Here is a 19,902-nt window from a genome sequence, read left to right on the forward strand (position 1 = left end):
CTTGAACATAGGCCTCCTACATCCTGACCTAATGCCCTAACCTCTAGACAACTTCTCTCTCTAATTCGCTATGTAACTGAAAAGCTATTACTGGAGTATGTGACCCCAACTCTCCACTACATCTCAGATGTGCTCAGTTATAGCGGAGAATGGCAGCCACAGGGAGCTGGCTGCAGCTCATTGATTCTCAACCAACAGAAGTTACAGCAGTGAGGCTCCTACGTCCAGTTGTGCCACTGAGGTGAACAGGGTAGTCAACTCACAATTTTAGTGCAAGTTTCATGATATTTGGTATTATTTTTACTTAAAACCCCAGCTCACAGAACCATGTTATTTTGTGAGAATCTCAGCCTTCATTTAAAAAAAATATGAAAGCAAGTTTTTAATCTCTCATGCTTGCAGAAAAAAAGGTTCAAAATATGACCCGAGTGCATCCTAAAGGTTTAGAAACCAGAAGGCCAAAATAAATAAAAACAATTCAACTATTTTTTTATGAAAGGTTGATTATTTTTCTGAGGTCCGACTCTTTACTTTTTTTTTTTTTTAACATTTGGGGTTAGCAATACTGTGTAAGCTCCAGCAAATCAGGCATAGTGAAACTCTGGGCTACCACTTGCCCCCCCACTTCCCCCAAGCTTGACATGCCCCCTTCTCCTCCTTGTGCTGGGGCTGAGGGGTGCAGCTGACATAAGCAACTTGACAGACCAGAGACTCGGACCCTGTGACTCTGAAAGTGTTTCTTCCGGCCCAGAGTTAATGTCGTTGGCATTTTTATTTTTGTCTTCCATACATTTTAGGCTTGTGCAGTTATATATTTTCCTACTTGGTATCAAATGTTTAGTTATTGGCTTCTTTACAAAAGCAGCAAAGAAAGCAACTTTAATAATTTAGGACCATATTCTCTCCTTGATCTGTGCTCTGTGCCTAAAACTTCCACTCTGTATCAGTGGAAGATCACACTCCATCATTTTCATTAGCATACTCACTAATAAAATTGTTAAAGCCTTATAGTATGTCATTAATGCTATTTGCAATATAGTAGTGTTCCATGTTTTTGTATGCCTCTTAGGACATGTAGGTGCCAACCAGTAATTCACTTTATTTACACAAAAAAAGCTATTTTGGTCAGGTTTCAGAGTAGCAGCCGTGTTAGTCTGTATCCGCAAAAAGAAGAACAGGAGTACTTGTGGCACTTTAGAGACTAACAAATTTATTAGAGCATAAGCTTTCGTGGGCTACAACCCACTTCTTCGGATGCATAAGAAGTGGGCTGTAGTCCACGAAAGCTTATGCTCTAATAAATTTGTTAGTCTCTAAGGTGCCACAAGTACTCCTGTTCTTCTATTTTGGTCAGTCATTTTTCAAGTTTGGAATCTTCAGTCGAAAGATACACTGGCAGTAGAGGTGATCATCTTTGAGTTGGTCTGTTTTTTTGTTTTGTTTTGTTTGCTTTTAAATTCAGATTAGCACCTTTTACCAGTATTAAATTCAGACAGTAGATTTTATAGCTGCATGAAACCTGAGCAAGATTTAAAGTGCCAACAGCAGTTATGATTTCAATATTCAGTTAATTAAAAAATAAACATTGTTAGATCAACAGGAACAGCTTTACATTCTTATTTTGTTTTAGTTTTCAGACCAGTTTTAAAACTGTCGCTATCATGGGAAACACATGCTTTGTTGATACCACTCTGAGAGCTAAGACTACTTCTCCCAGGGGCTCTGGAACAATTTGTATAGTGGGGGTGCTGGGAGCCATTGAACCAAACTGTAAACCCTATAGATGGAAACCACTTCACACACACACACACACACACCCCTAATTCCAGCACCTGTGACGTCTCCTGCAAATGGATAAGAAAAATACTGCAAATAGTGGACCAGATCCTCTGCTAATGTGAATCAGCATTGCACTGGAACTACACCAGTTGAAGATCTGGCCCTGTATCTAAAGTATCAGAACAAACATCTCTAAAAACTGACTGAGGAAAATCCTGCACTGCTTTACTTTTCTCTTACTGAAATCATATTCCCAATTCAACAGTATGATTAAATTAGAGGTACTTAATTTAAGAAAAGAAGCAAAATTATACTTACATAATTTGATATATTTTTCACTTTGTTTGAATAGTGGCTTATAGCTACTTTTAACTTGAAATATACAATTAAGGTTCTTCCTGGAGCCAATAAGTTCATCTAACCCAACAAACAACATGACAACTCCTGTAACAAACATAACATTATTAGTTTTTCATGTACCTTTTACTTATTAAATGCAATGAGACTGTGATAATATAACCTTATAGCTGAGGATTTACATATGCAAAGTTTATGGACAGTCAAAGCTTTCACTTCCACTGCAACAGTAACTTACCCATATGGAATTAGATTTATCTATATTTGCAAACTATAGTAATACAATAGATGCACACAAGTTATATTGGCTGGGATGGGCCCGCTTATCAATGTCATAATACTCACTGATGTATGTAACACTTTGGTCATAATTTTGCATTTGATTTAAATACTTGTAGACATGTATTGTATACAATAACCATCAGTGACTGAGCATCCACCTTCATTGCTTATCAAAATTAAATTCGCCACAAATTGTAAATATTTCAAAATAAGAGTATCCCAACAACTTATTTAAAACCTCACTGTACCCTATTCTAAACAAAAAAATATGGAGAGCCAGAATCATATTTTCTAAGTTTAATTTTAATACATTCCTGTTAAGATAAGATTTAACATGCCTAGAACAAATGGAAAGACCAATTTATAGAACTCCTGGGAAAAAGACAATGGGGCAGAGCCTCATCCCTTTTAAGCCTGCTTTGTGCTGCTCTGGCAGTAGCCCGCAAAAGATCACTTTACATAGAGAAATCCCAGAGACAACTCTACACTACTTTCTGCAGACATCCCTTGGGTTCTGACAGTTCCTCTGCATCCCTTGGGAGCTTTGGAGCCTGTACAACTGAGAGCGGCTCTAGTTTGTTCCTTAAGACCAGACAAGTGCCCAGCAGCACAGGGACCAGGGAGTTAATTTACAGCTAGCTTTGCAGCCCCCAAGTCTAAACTGCATCCTGGTGCTAAAAGACCAATCCTGAGGATCTGGCTCATTATTTAAAATGGAAATGCTGAGACAACTTGAGCCTTCTTGGGTGCTATTTGTTCCCACTTTAACATATTTTATCAGGTTCATTTTGCTATCAAAACACTGGTATAAGTTTGATTTTATCTTACTCCATACATATGCTGATTGGGAGATCAGCAATATTACCACAATGCTCTTTTTAAGGAGATTTTTTTATAAAACAAAATTATACCCTGAGTCTGCATCAAGTTCTACTAACACCTTCTGCAGAGTCCCAACCATTTCAATGGAGCACTGCAGGGTACCATGTCCAAATGCAAGATCAGGGCCTTAGATTTTATCTTTTATGTTCACACTGGATAAATGACACTGAACGGTTCTGCTGAGCAATACAACCCCCACATCAGCCCAATCCTTTTAAATTTTACTAGAATTCATCTGGACAACAGCTTATACCTTAACATTGGATTTACAGTGCCTTAAAATAACCTGCTGGAAAATCATAATGGATATTTAGAATCCAGAACGAGTTACAAATCCACTGCTCTCTCATCAAGACACTGTTTATGTAGGAACTGACAGGGGCCAGCTTTTCAGCTATGTCCTTAACCTTGTGTAAGTGATCTGTAACAGCCAACTTTAGAGGTCAGTTGAATGTGGCAAACAATGTATTGTGCTCTTCTTGACAGCCAACAGTGAGAGCTGTTCTTTTTAAGAACAGACCACTACATATTGACATATTTAAAAAGCCAGGATGAAGCGTCAAACTGCTTACCGTTGAGGAGCATATTTTCTTCTCCCTATATGTAATTTAGATTAACATTATAGGCATTATCCTGCATTCCTTATACATCAAAGAATCCCACTGGCTGCAATGGAAATTTGGATGCATAAAGCATACAGCATAGGGCTCTGTTGGAATACAAGAATGTGCACTAAAGTGAACATGCATCCTTCAGATGTTTGTGCTGTAGTTAACTAGCTCAAGAAGTGACGTTTCATTTCTGTTAAATAGCAGAGTTGTTGCTTTAAGTAAAACAGTCCATCAGCTTCCTCGCTGTTCTTGAACATTACTAATGTTATAAATGTTGCAAACCACAGTGCTAGTTCTCTGCTCAATGAATGAGAGGGCACACTACCATGATCTCAATTGGGGACTGATCCAAAATCCATTAAAGTCAATGGAAAGAGCAAGTGACTTTGGTAGGCCTGGGATCGGGTCTTTGATCAGTTTCATCAGTTTGAAGAACCACAGCAATGAACATAATAATCTTACTTTCATTAATTCCCACATGGCAGTTCCCTACCCAAGTTGCAGTGAGAAAAAGGCAGGATATTGGACAGGGAGAGAGAGCAGGAAATAGCATTGACACCTGAAAGAAACCAAAAGAAACAAGATGTTTGCCGAAAGCCATGCTGTTAGGGAGGAAATACAGTAGTAAACAGTCTCTTGATATAAGACAAAAAAAGTTTTATAAGCAACAGAGTAGTGCTAAATACCCAGAAACCATAACTTCCCCAGATCCTCAGCTAATGTAAATTGATGTAGTCAGCTCCACTGATTGCCACAGATCCAGCTCATAGTTTTGATGTTGCCAACTGAAGGCAGTGTAAACTGGGTACCCCGCTATATTATCACCCAATGGCCACGCCCTCTGAATCACAAATGTGTATTTCCAAGGGAGTGTCATAAAGGTTGATTATATAACAATTTGTGCTCTGTAAAAGCATTATTTCTGAAAGTATTTGACACTTCTCTGATAAGCACTTTTTTCACACACACCTTTTTAAAATAAAGTTTAAATGAATTGTGAAGGTTGGATCTCCTGATCTCCAGCATATTCCAAGAGCAAAGAAAGTTAAAAAAAAAAAACCATATAAATAAAAAGCTGAAAATTATTCCTATAGTATTTGAAACAGCATACATTCTGCCTGAGAATTTAAAAAGATGGAGAGTGATAGCAAAGGCATATCTGCACCCTAAAACTGTCTGGACAATCATGAATCAAGTAAAATATATAAAGAATACATTCCCCACTTCCCAGTCAAAATATAAAATAATCAATTACAGTTGAATACCATTTACCTGGGCATGGTTAGCCGTAGGTAACCAGGTATCATTTTTAAACATGGCTTTGTTTGTCTACCATAGGTGCTAAATAATGCTTTAGAAATTTTTACCTGTTCATACCATTCACTTTACCAGATTGTTTCCCCCTCCTCACCTTAACATAAGTCACTTTGTAAAAAGATACAAATTTAGCATTTAGAATTTCACTCTTAAGCTAGTCCCTCCATACGCTCATACCATTTGTTCTTCTTCTCCAATGTATTGCCTATTGGTCTGTATCTTTCTGACACAGATCTGAGTTGAAAAAACAGGAGTACTTGTGGCACCTTAGAGACTAACAAATTTATTTGAGCATGAGCTTTCGTGGGCTACAGCCCACTTCATCGGATGCATGTAGTGGAAAATACAGTAGGAAGATATACATAGAGAACATGAAACAATGGGTGTTACCATACACACTATAAGGAAAGTGATCAGTTAAGGTGAGCTATTATCAGCAGGAGAGAAAAAGAACTGTTTGTAAGAGTAATGAAAATGGCAAAGTAAAACTATTTCCCCATGCTTATTTCCCCCCCACACACACCCAGTTCCTCATATCTCCTTGTCAATTGCTGGAAATGGGCCATTTTCATTACCCCTACAAACAGCTCTTTTTCTCTTCTGCTGATAATAGTTCACCTTAACTGGTCACTCTCTTTATAGTGTGTATGGTAACACCCATTGTTTCATGTTCTCTGCGTATATATATATATCTTCCTACTGTATTTTCCACTACATGCATCTGATGAAGTGGGCTATAGCCCACAAAAGCTTATGCTCAAATAAATGTGTTAGTCTCTAAGGGGCCACAAATACTCCTGTTCTTTTTGCGGATACAGACTAACACGGCTGCTACTCTGAGATCTGAGTTGGTGAGGAGTTACAGCAAAGATGAGGTTGGTCTGATGTAATCTTCACAAGAGCCATTAAGACAGACTTACCTCTCTGCTTTCTGAGATCACATTCCTATGAACCCAGGCCTACATTGTACTGGCCTTTTTTGCTGCCATGCAAACTCAAGTCATATTTACTGGCAGCTATCACCTCTAGGTCTCTTCTACAATATTTCTAGATCTCTCTTTCCCAATGAATATTTCCATTCCATTTTACATTTTCCCCAAGTTGAATATTTTATTTTCTGCCCATATTTTAAACTAATTTTAAACAAAACTGAAGCTAGTTGATTTATAATTTTTAATTATATTTCTTAACTGGCTGTCTTCCCACATGGATAACTCCCACCACATTCAAGTCAATGGGAGATGAGCATGGAGGAGGACCATTTATTGCTTTAAATGACTGCTTGAGGCTAAAAAAAAGTATATTTTCTTAGTTGTCTTAATTCAGGATCACAGACATACCTAAAAGAAGGTGGGAGCTCTCTCTAGCATAAATTCCTCCTGGTACAAATTTATAAGCTGTGCACCACACACAGAAGAATAACTCTAGGACATAGACAAACATGGCTGTACTCATGGCTTTTCCAGGATGCAGACAGCTAACAAAACGTCCAGTCAGTCGTGGCCACATACACATGGTAAAGACAGCAAGAATGTTGCCTGCTATAGCTGCACCCCAGGTCTTTAAGTAAAGGAGACCAGCAGCAGATGCCATGCCTGTGAAGGGACACAGAAGACTGTCAGTGAGTCATGATCAGTTACACTTTATTTTCCTCCTCATGTTCACACTTGCTTTGAAAAATTCAGTTTTCTAAAAGGCTTAGAGAAAACTGTATAGCAGCCAGAAATATACTGTACAGTACTTAATGGAAAATATAAGTGTGGTTGGAGTGAGAATGGGCACTCCATATAGTATTAGTAGGAATGGCTTTTCCTTTCAGTCAGTCAATGAAAGACACTCTTGAGTTCATTTTCTTAAAGACTGTTCACTTAGCTGGGTAAGAGGATCTAGAAAATATCAAGAGCTAAAGCCATATAATTTCTCTTGCAGAAAAACTCCTTGTGATAACATAAGGGCAGTGCAGGATGTATTAGGTGGGGAGAGGATGCACCCTTCCTCTTCTCTCTCCCTCCACTGGGCTTCCCCTTGCTTTTATACACCACTTGAGTTGTCATGTGACAGCCAGGAACCTGTTTACTTTTCACAGACTGCAGTGTACTTACCTTACCACACTCCCACTGATTGCAGTGGGATTTGGCCTGAAACACAATATTGATAACACGGAATATGCTTATAAAAGTAAAATATTATTTTAAAAATATTTTTGTGGTAGTGAATATTTTTCTACCCAAACAACTATTGTTTTGTGATAATGAATATTAGTAAAAGTTTGTAACTTTTTTCTATGATAATCTGGATTACTAACATTTTTAGTTAGTAATGCAAATGCATGATATAATTCAAGAGCCAATCAATGTTTGATTAGAACAAGTTATGGAGGTACAACACAAATAAAATGATATTAGCAATAGAGCCAGAATGCGTTTGTTTTACCATACCAATGTCATCAACACAATAGAATTTATTAGGACAACTTCTGTTTGCAGCATTGCCATCTCAAGATTTTATTGTGACACTCATGACATTTGGTATTTTACTTAAAAGTCCCAGCTCCTGGAGATAAGTGATTAAGGAAAAATCTCAGCTTCCATTAAAAATAAAAGTAAGTTTCTAGCCCCCGTGTTTGTGCAAAACAGCTTGAAAATGTGATTCTACAGCACCATGCAGCTTAAAAAACAGAAGGCAAATTAAACCTTGGATTCTTTTTATTATTTCTTAAAATCTCCTTATAGGGTGGGGGAGACATTAGTTTTGAACATTCGGGGTTGGCAACACGGTCTTGTCTTCTCTCCAAATACATCTAGGGAGAGTTATACAGATATCAGTGAAGTAGGGGTCATTTTTCGACACCATTTTACATTCATTATGGGTGAAATTCTCAAGGCCTCCAAAAAGGCTGAATGGGCTTCATTAGCCTGTCCTGAGTGAGCAGGCAGCCAAAGAGTAGTGCAGCCTTTCCAGAGTCTCCCACAGGTTCTGGAATGCCATTTGTCGCCCCTCTGCAGGAGATGCTAGCCACTGGATTGCATGAGTCTAGATCAGGGATGGGCAAACTTTTTGGCCCAAGGGCCACATCTGGGTGGGAAAATTGTATGGTGAGCCATGAATGCTCATGAAATTGGGGGTTGGGGTGCAGGCTCTGAGGTGGGGCCAGAAATGAGGAGTTCAGGGTGCGTGAGGGTGCTCCGGGCTGGGACCGAGGGGTTCGGAGGGCGGGAGGGGGATCAGGGCTGGGGCAAGGGGTTGGGGCATAGGAGGGGGTCAGGGGTGCAGGCTCTATGCGGCACTTACCTCAAGCAGCTCCCAGAAGCAGCAGCATGTCCCCGCTCCAGCTCCTGCATGGCCAGGTGGCTCTGCACGCTGCCCTGTCCACAGACACCGCCCCTGCAGTTCCCAATGGCCATGGTTCCCAGCCAATGGGAGCTGCGGGGGCAGCGCTTGGGGCGGGGGAAACGTGCGGAGCCTCCTGGCTGCCCCTACGTATAGGAGCCAGAGGGGGGACACGCTGCTGCTTCCGGGAGCTGGCCGGAGTGGGGCAAGCCCCGGACCCCGCTCCCTGGCGGGAGCTCAAGGGACAGATTAAAATGTCTGGAGGGCTGGATGCAGTCCCCAGGCCACAGTTTGCTCACCCCTGGTCTAGATCCAACAGCCCCTCCCAAGCATCCATTTGCCATTGGTGCCTTCCCAGCATCTAGTGTGATTCATTGTATGCTGGCACAATCAGAGACACAATCTCTGCAGCCACAGAGGCAGGAGCTGGATTTGCCCCAAAATGAATTTCTGATGAAACAGTAAGTGTTTGCATTTATTGTACTGCCCAGTGGTTGGTAACCTGTGAGGCGACACCTTCAACATTCACTCCCAGCTACAGCCCCACTGACTTTGCAGTAAGACTACACTCTGTATAAGTGTTTGCTGGCTCAGCCCCATAGAGCACACATATTGTGAAAGGTGAACAAACAGACTGCACTTCAGGGGTCCAGATCCCCAGCGGGTGTAAATCACAGAAGGAGTAATTTACGCTAGGGTGGAGCTCTGGCTCATGATTCTTATCCACTGGCCTACAAAGGACAGGTACAATAGAAGTGATACATTTGGTACAGAGGAAAGGCGGGACCAGATAGGCAGCACATAGATAACCGACGCCACTTGTTAATAAAACTATTTTCTTTAGCATCTACTCATGAAATGAAGAAAAATAAAATGCTTTTTTAGGCATGAGGGCACCAAAAAAAAGGGAGGGATTTAGGTGAAGTATTGGAAATAAAGTAATGCAGCATGTCCACACCAGATTTGCTCATACCTGTAAGACACAAGCCAAAACTGGTGAACGAAGACAAAGACAAAAAGGAAAGCATCACTCCATGGGCCATTCCCAACAGAACTGCACCTCTGTTAAAAAAAAAAAAAAAAAAGTACACATCACTATAATCTTGTAATACATGACACTGAAAGAGGGACTTTCAGATTAAACAGACCACATTTGTGCAAAAAAAAGTTACCGATAATATTTTATGACTCTTTTGCTATTAGAGAACCTTTATTTGAGCACACATATCTTTACCTGTACGCAGCTCACTTTCCATTTCATCCTGCAGTGAAACCAAAAGTGTTCAGTTTAGAGTATCACAAGGGTTTTTAATCACAGAAATACATGTGAAGGAGGTTCAGGAGCATCATTAACACATCGCTGCAAGATCAGGTACAAAAAGGAAAAGAAGAGAGGGGGAAGGGGAGAAATTCAGACTGAACAGAAATATTTTCATAGTTTCTACAAATGGACCATATAGTGTGGCCTTTTTGCACACTAAGCCACAAACTATCAGAGACACTAAAACCACTACTACACTGAGTTGACTAATTAACTAACAAGATAACTAATCCAGTTTTCTTCTAGATTTTGGAACTTTGAAGAGCAAACTTTATTGCATCTGTATTTCTAAAGTGATCCAATTTCATGTTAGCTTATGAATTTGCTTCTTGAGTTTACTTATATTGTGCCTGATTCTGATCCCATTTAAATCAAAAAGAGCAGAACTGGGTTAATTTACTGTACCTTTTAGCAAAATCTTTTGCATTAATAAGTCATTGAATGATGTGTCTTAATTTGAAAATATTTTAGTGTCATAAATCAGATGTATAGCTGAAATACCAAATCTCCTCCCAAATTATATTTCAGTAGAACCCAGATGACCCAGGCAAGGATCAGAGCCTAATTGTGTTAGTGACACGCTTTGGCGTTCAAACCAGACCAGTAAGGGTCACATCTAAGCACTTCATATCTGAGAACAAGAATAATGGAGAAGGACTTTGTTCCTTCTCTGATTACCGCCTCCAGTTAATACGTATAGGCTGCAATCCTGAAATGAGCTCTGTGTGGGAATAACCCTGCACCCACATGAATGTCATTGCAGGATTGGCACGATAGTTACTACTTTACAAAGAATGAAAAAAAAAAAAAACGCTTCTCACCCATATGGATTAGGATCTGGTCCACGGTGTGGATGTCCACTCACAGCCCACCTAGAAACGAGTGAGACCTCTCCAAAAATCCATAATGTGAGGAACATCAGACTGCCAAAAGCTGCTCCTGACAAAAGCCAGTTAGATCTAGGAATGGTTTCTTTCGCTGCATCACCAGTCTTGTTTGCTTCTTGCTTCACACTATCTGTGCCTAGAATAATGACATGAACACACACTTTACATGTGTGCAAACAAGTTAAATCTTTTTAGCAGGGTTTATTAAGAAGAAACAGCTGGGATCACAAAACAGTCCTGGAAGTTTACCAACTTAGGCACAAAAATCTGTTCACAACATAATATGTGGCTGGTCAAAAGGCAAGTGGCAGGACACCAAATAGGAAGCACAGAGAAGAGTCCAACAATGTGTGGCAAATCTGACATGCATAGGAAGCTTTGGGAAGTGAAGCTATCTACTATAGGGAGGTAGTTTATGTGGATAAAATGGCACATATTAACAGCTTTTTTCTTTTTAACGTTTTTTTAAGTAGATTTAGTTGTTATGAAACGTGCCAGACTCACTTCCCATAGCTGTCAGCCATCCCTGGGAATAAGCCACTAAACAGACACAGCATAAGCAATGACAGCACTAGCCTCCCCACGCTGCCTTGCCAACATGCCCCAGCACTGATTTGGAAAGACCACATCTAATAGAGTACAATACTACTTAGTGCTTATATAGTACTTTTCCTCCACAGATATCAAAGCACCTTTCAAATATAAGCATTATCTCTAATTTACAGATGGGAAAACACAGGCTAGGTAGGTGACATGCCTGAGTCACACAGCAAATCAATGGTAAAGCTGGGAAGAGAACCTAGCTCTCCTCACTCCCAGACTAGTACCCTATCAAACAGTAGTTCAATCTTTGATTGGAAGCTTAGCACTGTCTGAGACAATCCACTGCCGCTCCATTTAGGCACAGCTCTAACCAATCAAACAGGCACACTTCAGGGGGCACCAGGGCCGGCTCTAGGATTTTTGCCGCCCAAAGCAAAAACAATTTTGCCCCCCCCCCCCATTTAATTACCCCCCCCCCGGCCCCGCTTCAACTCCGCCCCTTCCCCAAATCCCCAGCCCTGCCTCCTCCCGCCAGGCTCTCAGTCTAGGAGGGAAGGAGGGAGGGGGAGCAGCAGCGCGCGAAACAGCCGCTCGGGATCTCCCCCTCCCTCCCAGGTTTGAGAGCCTGGGAGGGAGGGGGAGCAGCGGCGCGCGAATCAGCTGTTTCGCGCGCCGTGGCAGCAGCAGCGGAGGTGAGCTAGGGCGGCTGGGGCACATTTTTAGGGGCGGCATTCTGGCGCCGGCCATGCCACCCCTAAAAATGTGCCGCTCCAAGCACCAGCTTGTTTTGCTGGTGCCTAGAGCCGGCCCTGGGGGGCACACAATATGTGTATTGCTGCATTATTAATATTAGCAATGGGCATCACTAGCAGCATCCATGTACTACAGCCCATTTAAATGAAAAAAAAAACAACGCTCTTTATTGAGGGATTAATTCTGCCAGCCGATGAACAGGTAAAAGAACCCTATAAAGTATACAAATGTATTGATGCATCAAGGCACAGTAGCTGATTTTACAAAAGACATTAATGTTTGCCTATATGTGGCATTAAGCCTTGGATATTGTCAGAAGTTTTTTTGTTTTTTTTTACTGTAATATGTTTACCTGCATAAATTCGCTCAACAGCTGCTATGAAACCCAACATCAGTATAATGGTGTTGGCAGTCTGACAGCTCCAGATTGGGTTTAGTGAAGTATACCAGATTCGGAGCACCAGTAGAAGAATCTTCCCTAGTATGAATCCCCAGATCCTGTTGTACCTGTAAATACAGAATCAATTCTCGAGTACCTGGTGCATTTTGTAACAAGTGTTATAGTGACTATCAGGCCTTAGTTATTGCACAACTGATATTTAGTTCATGAATTTGTGAATAAAGAGAAGCCATTTACAGTCATGTAATTTTTATAAATATGGACAATACCTTTGTAAACTGTTTCCTGACCACCATGTTACTGTTTGAACCACGAGAGAGGAACAAACACCTGGAGTCAAGATCAGTATTCGGAGTGTAGCATTTGGAGCTTGGTATGAAGCTACACTTCCTGCAAACAAACACACGCACTGATTTTAAAGGGCTGTATTTTCAAAAGAGATCAAATAATAATGATATCCTATGCATTTGTTCAACTGCACATACACATGTGAACAATACACTTTTAAATCACCAGCAGAAATGCACGTTGATAGAAAATAGGTATATTTGTTTTATAGAATCATAGACTATTAGGGTTGGAAAAGACCTCAGGAGGTCATCTAGTCAAATCCCCTGCTCAACACAGGACCAACACCAACTGAATCATCCCAGCCAGGGCTTTGTCAAGCCGGGCTTTAAAAACCTCTAAGGATGGAGATTCCACCACTTCCCTAGGTAACTCATTCCAGTGCTTCACCACCTTCCTAGTGAAAAAGTTTTTCCTAATATCTAACCTAGACCTCCCCCACTGCAACTTGAGACCATTGCTTCTTATTCTGTCATCTGCCACCACTGAGAACAGCCGAGCTCCATCTTCTTTGGAACCCTCCTTCAGGTAGTTGAAGGCTGCTATCAAATCCCCCCTCACTCTTGTCTTCTGTGGACTAAATAACCCCAGTTCCCTCACCCTCTCCTCGTAAGTCATGTGCCTCAGCCCCCTAATAATTTTCGTTGCCCTCCACTGGACTCTCGCCAATTTGTCCATATTCCTTCTGTAGTGGGGGGACCAAAACTGGACGCAATACTCCAAGTGTGGCCTCACCAGTGCCGAATAGAGGGGAATAATCACTTCCCTCGATCTGCTGGAAATGCTCCTACTAATACAGCCCAATATGCCGTTGGCCTTCCTGGCAACAAGGGCACACTGCTGACTCATATCTAGCTTCTCGTCCACTGTAATCTGCAGGTCCTTTTCTGCAGAACTGCTGCTTAGCCAGTCGGTCCCCAGCCTGTAGCAGTGCATGGGATTCTTCCTTCCTAAGTGCAGGACTCTGCACTTGTCCTTGTTGAACCTCATCAGATTTCTTTTGGCCCAATCCTCCAATTTGTCTAGGTCACTCTGGACCCTATCCCTACCCTCCAGCATATCTACCTCTCCCCACAGCTTAGTGCCATCTGCAAACTTGCTGAGGGTGCAATACATCCCATCATCCAGATCATTAATAAAGATGTTGAAGAAAACCGGCCCCAGGACCAACCCCTGGGTTACTCCGCTTGATACCGGCTGCCAACTAGACATTGAGCCGTTGATCACTACCCGTTGAGCCCAGATTTCTATCCACCATATAGTCCATTCATCCAATCCATACTTCTTTAACTTGCTGGCAAGAATACTGTGGGAGACCGTATCAAAAGCTTTGCAAAGGTCAAGATATATCACATCCACTGCTTTCCCCATATCCACAGAGACAGTTATCTCATCACAGAAAGCAATCAGGTTGGTCAGGCATGACTTGTCCTTGGTGAATCCATGCTGACTGTTCCTGATCACCTTCCTCTCCTTCAAGTGCTTCAAAATGGATTCCTTGAGGACCTGCTCCATGATTTTGCTGGGGACTGAAGTGAGGCGAAACCAGTGCTCAGGGCGGGGGCAGTGCACAGAGCCTCCCTGTCTGCCCCTACACCTAGGGGCCACAGGGACATGCTGGCCACTTCCGGGAGCCGTGCAGAGCCAGGGAGCCTGCCTTAGCCCCGCTGCACCACTGACCAGCCTTTTAACGGCCCAGTCTGCAGTGCTGACCGGAGCCACCAGGGTCCCTTTTCGACTGGGCGTTCTGGTCAAAAGCCAGACGCCTGGCAACCCTAAGGCTTATACACTGGCCCCAGTTCCTTACTTCTTGCAAAGGGGACCCTGCCCTTTGCAGGCCTTCTCAAGTCTTCTCTGGTGTGGGATCAAAAGGAACACTAAATGTCCCAGCACACTCGAGAATAACTTCTTCCCAGAGCTCCTCTAGGGGGAAAACAAGGCCAACAGTATCTTACTTCAGGGGCTGTCCGCACAATGGTTTATTGAGCAGTCCTTCTGCATGGGCTGTTGAATTGGGCGCACCCTGTCAGGTTTACCCTGGGAGTTCACTGCACTCCCCACAGGGCTGGGGTGGAGATCTCCTGGATGTGAGTTCCCCCTGTGGCTTCAGGAGTTGCTCCAGCAGTTTCCTGCTCAGGGTGATCTCTTCCCTCAGCTGACTGCAGTTTCTTCCTTTTTAAAAGCCTCTTCCCTACATCTGCCATACACGATCAACAGGGGCAAGGCTAGTCTCGCACACAGGGCTGCTCTGGCACCTTTCTCATCAGTGTGGGGTCTATATACCCCTTCACAGAGGCGATATGATAGAGATATGCAAAACAATTAATGGTATGGAGAAAGTGAACACAATGTCCTGTTTACCCTCTCTCCTAATACAAGAAGGAGGGGACAATCAATTACACTGAAAAACAACATTTAAACATGATCAGTGAAATACTTTTTACCCAGTTTTAGCTAATAAACCTGCAGAAATTGTTTGCCACAAAATATCACTGAAACCAAGACTTTAGCAGTCAGAAAAGGATTAAACATTTATATAAAGAATGAGAACATCCACAGTTAAATAAATAAAAATAATAAAGAGGGGAAATAAACCCTCATGCTTCAGGGCATAAGGCAGCTGCTAACTGATGGTTAGGAAGAAGCTTTCCCCTTGAGCAGATTATTTCATAATTGTCCATCATTGGATTTCTTTCACCTTCCTTTAAAACATCTGGTCCCTGTCTGCTGTCAGAGACACGGTACTGGTGTAGATAGACCACTGACCCTATCTGGCATGCCAATTCTTTTTTGTAATAGAGTTTAAAAAGCATTTTCCCTACAAAGTCCATGTTAATGTGTTTTCAGGATCACTTAAAATTTAAGACAGTTTGGAATGTTTAATCTTGCACCTAGACACTATGGTGATGGGTGTATTAGAAATACTTTATATTGATGAAAGGTTAAGCAAACCACAAATTATACTTACCAACCATAGTCAGCCTTAGCAGAGCTAGGATGTACTTGTTGTTCGCCAGTTTCCATAAAGGACTGATTATTAATAATACTGGAGAAAAGAAAGCTACAGCAAAAGCTTCCAAACCAGTAAGTGCCAATATTTGTAGAGGAAAGTAATATATCATGGGTGGAAGAGCATGGTAGAGTGACCAAGAAATGTAGCCTAAAATAAAGAAAAAATTACATTATATATTTCCCATATCATGGTTAATTTGAGATTACCTGAAAAGTACTGCTTAGAGTTCAGAAAGTTGAACTTTAACTAGATAACAATGGCTTTTCTGGAGAGAAATATTTTCTTATTTCTTGTTAAATAACTGTATTTGCCATAAAAGCTAGAAGGCTAGAGAAGAAACAATTAACAGTTCATCAAATCAGAAGACACATTGATGGGCAGTTGGCCACCCTATTTTACCTTCAAACTGACAATTTTTCTACCAGACAATCAATGCAGACAGATGAAGAAGAGTCATACCATAGACCAAGGCCTCGATCTTGCAAACAGAATCTGTTCAGAAGCTCTGCACAGATGCAGGGATCTGTACCAGCAGATCAGACAGCAGGATCAGGGTCCAGTGCATGAGTCTAATGGTTTGGTTTACACCAACCATACTAAACAGGTAAAGAAATTCTGTGGGAGTGTGGCACTGACATTGCAGCTGCCCACAAAATGTAAGGCCCCAGTCTTACAAACACTTATGCACATCCTTTACTGGAAGCATGTGAAAAGTCCCTGACTGTGCCTAAAAGATGAAGAAGATTCAGATTGATAGGAAACAGTTGAACGCCATAGGATGATCTAAAAATATTTTCCAAGAATTATGATATTAGGTGTATAAATTCCAAAATTATCAGTGTAATAATTCTATTCTATGGGGCAAGTTCAATTCCCTTCATTTTCACCAGGCTTAAGATGAAGCAGCATAACCCTTTTTTTTAAAAAGCGATATCGTAATCAAAGTTATTAGTAAAAGCATGTTTACCTACCCATTAAAACTAAAATTAAATCTACTTTTCCCTTAGGCATGCTGTTTTCTTTTTACATTTTTCACAATTTGGAAGTGCTGTTTTGTGGGGGAGGTTCTTTGTTTTACTATTTTTATAGTCAATGTCACTTCCAAGTTCTCACACACCAGTATGATTCTGGTCACAAACTCTGCAGCAGTCTTTTTATTGTTATTATTATTATTTCCATTGGATTATTTTATTTTAAAGTACCTTCAATAAACATTATCTGTGGATTTTAAGTTTCTTAAAAGCTGAGGGTTTTGTTTGCTTTTTCTAAATTTGAAGCCATATTTGAACTTGACAGAATCCCATTCATTCCGTTTTTATTTTTGAGCAGCCCAGGAAGAAATAGACCATAATCATTTGTATAATAACACCATGAACACAATATTCCCTCTCCCCCCATCAACTAGATCAACATTTTTCTTTTGCACGCTCTCTCTCATATGTTCTCTGCAAGTTGCTAACTACTAAAACAGAAAACTAGCTGCTCCCTGCGATGAGGTGGTAGAGGAAAGGCACGTATTTGCACACCAGTTTGGGCACTTTCCCCCACACAGTGCTGCCATGAATATTCTGCACACATAGTCATAGACTGATGGCCTACTTAGACCTATTCTGAAAGCTTTCAAATGATGCATTGTATCTTTCATCTAAAGCCGTTAATGTACTCTGTCAACCTTAGAGACGATCACTGAAATATAGCCACCTCTGAGGTGAACACCACAGTAGAGAGTAACATGAGACACAAACAGAAGCCTTACACAATTTTATTTCTGTTAATTCCGTACACTATAGGGTTGTTGTTTTTTCAAAACATAAAACTTAACCTCAATTGGCTTTCAGGCAATAGAAAAAATCCAGGACAGCCAATAAAGAAACCTAGTCAAGTGACTCACATTCATCTTGGTTCTGACCCTATGAAATTAGGGAACGTCAGAAGAAGCAACTCATTCAAACCACCATCCGGTAAAAAGATTTTTTTCCTCTCCTAGTACATTTCGTGAGCAGTATTTAAAAAGCCACCAGTTATTTCCTCATTGTAGGGGGTATTGTTTCTAGTTCTTTGTCTGAAATCACTCTGAAGTCAGGACAATTTGAATAAGGTAGATGATTTTAAATATCTTATCAAAACACCCATAGAAACTATTCCATTTTCAAGAGGAAAGACTTTAAACACTGCCCTTAACATTAGTCTCAAAATGAGGAACTTTCTCTCTAGCCTCAATGAGTGAGACCTGGCAGGTGTGAGCTGGAAGCATTAATCCCTCAATCTCCAGAGCAGTTTGCTGCAGCAATGTCCTTTTGACAAGATACCCATGTCTGAGAGCTAATCACAAGCTTCAAAAGTAAAATGAATTAAACAAGAGCATAAGAAACTGTTAGCAATGAATTAAACATCTGCACTCCTGCCCAGAGTCAGAGACACCTACCCAATAAGGTTTCCATCAAAATTTCTTTCCAAAGGAGAAACATCGCTCCAGAAAAAGATGCTTTTCTTTCTTTTAGGAAACAGGTTATATCCCTAGTGACTGAAAAAAAGGAAGCTCAACAACTAATCCTCCTCCAAGCTGACTGCTGCACTGTGAGTGCCAGCACCACCTGCTGCTCCCCTGCTCCCCTGGGAGAGGCAACAGGAGGAGGGCTGAGCGCAACAGCACCATCTGGTGTAATAGGGAATAAACGCTACTGCTGCTATTTCGGTGGCAGCATCCCAGCTTGTGCAAGCCATTAAGTTGTCACATTGACCACAGGTAGGAGCCTGGAATTCCGCAGAAATAATCCAATGTTTCCTGCTGCCTTTCCCCAAGGTACACCAGCCCCCCTTGCATTACTACAACTACTATTGCTAATGCTCATTTGATTCTGAGACAACCCATTTTTCACTCTTCTTGCAGTCTCCTCCTCCTGTCCACCTCCTTCAAGTTGTTGCACCATGTTTTTTCTCCAGCTGGTTTTGCAGGTTATGGAGTTTTTCCATTCCTGTCACTATTGCTTTGGGTTAAGTAAAACAAAGAGCACACACCCTCAGCAACTTCTTATCTTTAAGCAGAAGGCAATAAAGTTAATGTGTAAGCAAAGTCTGAATGAGCGCTTCCCTGACAGCTAGCTGGGGAGGTGAAAAGGCTTCATGTCCAGACTGTATTTACATGAACACACTCACTCTGCCTAGGTATCCGACAGACAGAACTGTGTTGCCAACTGTGTTGCCAAAGGGTGGATGTGCTCCACTCCCAATAACTGATGAGGAGGTGTCAATACTAAGAGAGGGAAAATTGCTTTTGTAGTGAGCCAGCCACTTCCAGTCCCTATTCAAGCCCAAATTGATGGTGTTAACTTTGCAAATGAATTGTAGCTCTCTTTGAAGTCTGTTTTTGAAGTTTTTTTGTTGAAGAATGTCTACTTTTAAATCTGTTATTGAATGTCCAGGGAGATTGAAATGTTCTCCTACTAGATTTTGTATGTTACCATTCCTGATGTCTGATTTGCGTCCATTTATCCTTTTATGTAGAGACTGTCTGGTATGGCCAATGTACATGGCTGAGAGGCATTGCTGGCACATGATGGCATATATTACATTAGTAGACGTGCAGGTGAATGAGCCCCTGATGATGTGGCTGGGTCCTATGATGGTGCTGCTAGAGTAGATATGGGGACAGAGAAGGCAACAGGGTTTGTTACAGGGATTGGTTCCTGGGTTACTGTTTCTGTGGTATGGTGTGTAGTTGCTGGTGAGTATTTGCTTCAGGTTGGGGGGCTGTCTGTAAGCGAGGATTGGCCTGCCTCCCAAGGCCTGTGAGAGTGGGAGATCATTTTCCAGGATAGGCTGTAGATCGTTGATGATGCACTGGAGAGGTTTTAGCTGGGGACTGTACATGATGGCCACTGGTGTTCTGTTATTTTCCTTGTTGGGCCTATCCTGTAGTAGGTGATTTCTGGGTACCAGTCTCGCTCTGTCAATCTGTTTCCTCACTTCCTCAGGTGGGTATTGTAGCTTTAAGAATGCTTGATAGAGATCTTGTAGGTGTTTGTCTCTGTCTGATGGATTAGAGCAAATGCAGTTGTATTTTAGCACTTAGCTGTAGA

At 41.5% G+C, this 19,902-nt stretch overlaps 1 protein-coding gene across 1 annotated transcript in view; it reads right to left on the reverse strand.

Moving 5' to 3' along the window:
- The window catches only part of CWH43 (cell wall biogenesis 43 C-terminal homolog), a 43,899-nt gene extending 25,534 nt beyond the window's left edge, over nt 1-18,365 (reverse strand). Inside the window, exons 1-8 of the mRNA XM_034772074.1 lie at nt 18,249-18,365; nt 15,779-15,970; nt 12,732-12,852; nt 12,415-12,569; nt 10,701-10,902; nt 9,532-9,620; nt 6,569-6,823; nt 2,098-2,223 (exon numbers count right to left, since the gene is read on the reverse strand). Coding sequence (XP_034627965.1) covers nt 2,098-2,223; nt 6,569-6,823; nt 9,532-9,620; nt 10,701-10,902; nt 12,415-12,569; nt 12,732-12,852; nt 15,779-15,970; nt 18,249-18,291 — 1,183 coding nt within the window. The 5' untranslated portion in view covers nt 18,292-18,365. The remainder of the gene's footprint in view (nt 1-2,097; nt 2,224-6,568; nt 6,824-9,531; nt 9,621-10,700; nt 10,903-12,414; nt 12,570-12,731; nt 12,853-15,778; nt 15,971-18,248) is intronic.
- Between the last annotated feature and the right edge of the window lie 1,537 nt (nt 18,366-19,902).

This window comes from Trachemys scripta, chromosome 5 (genome assembly GCF_013100865.1).
Source record: "Trachemys scripta elegans isolate TJP31775 chromosome 5, CAS_Tse_1.0, whole genome shotgun sequence".
Classification (NCBI taxonomy): domain Eukaryota; kingdom Metazoa; phylum Chordata; order Testudines; family Emydidae; genus Trachemys; species Trachemys scripta.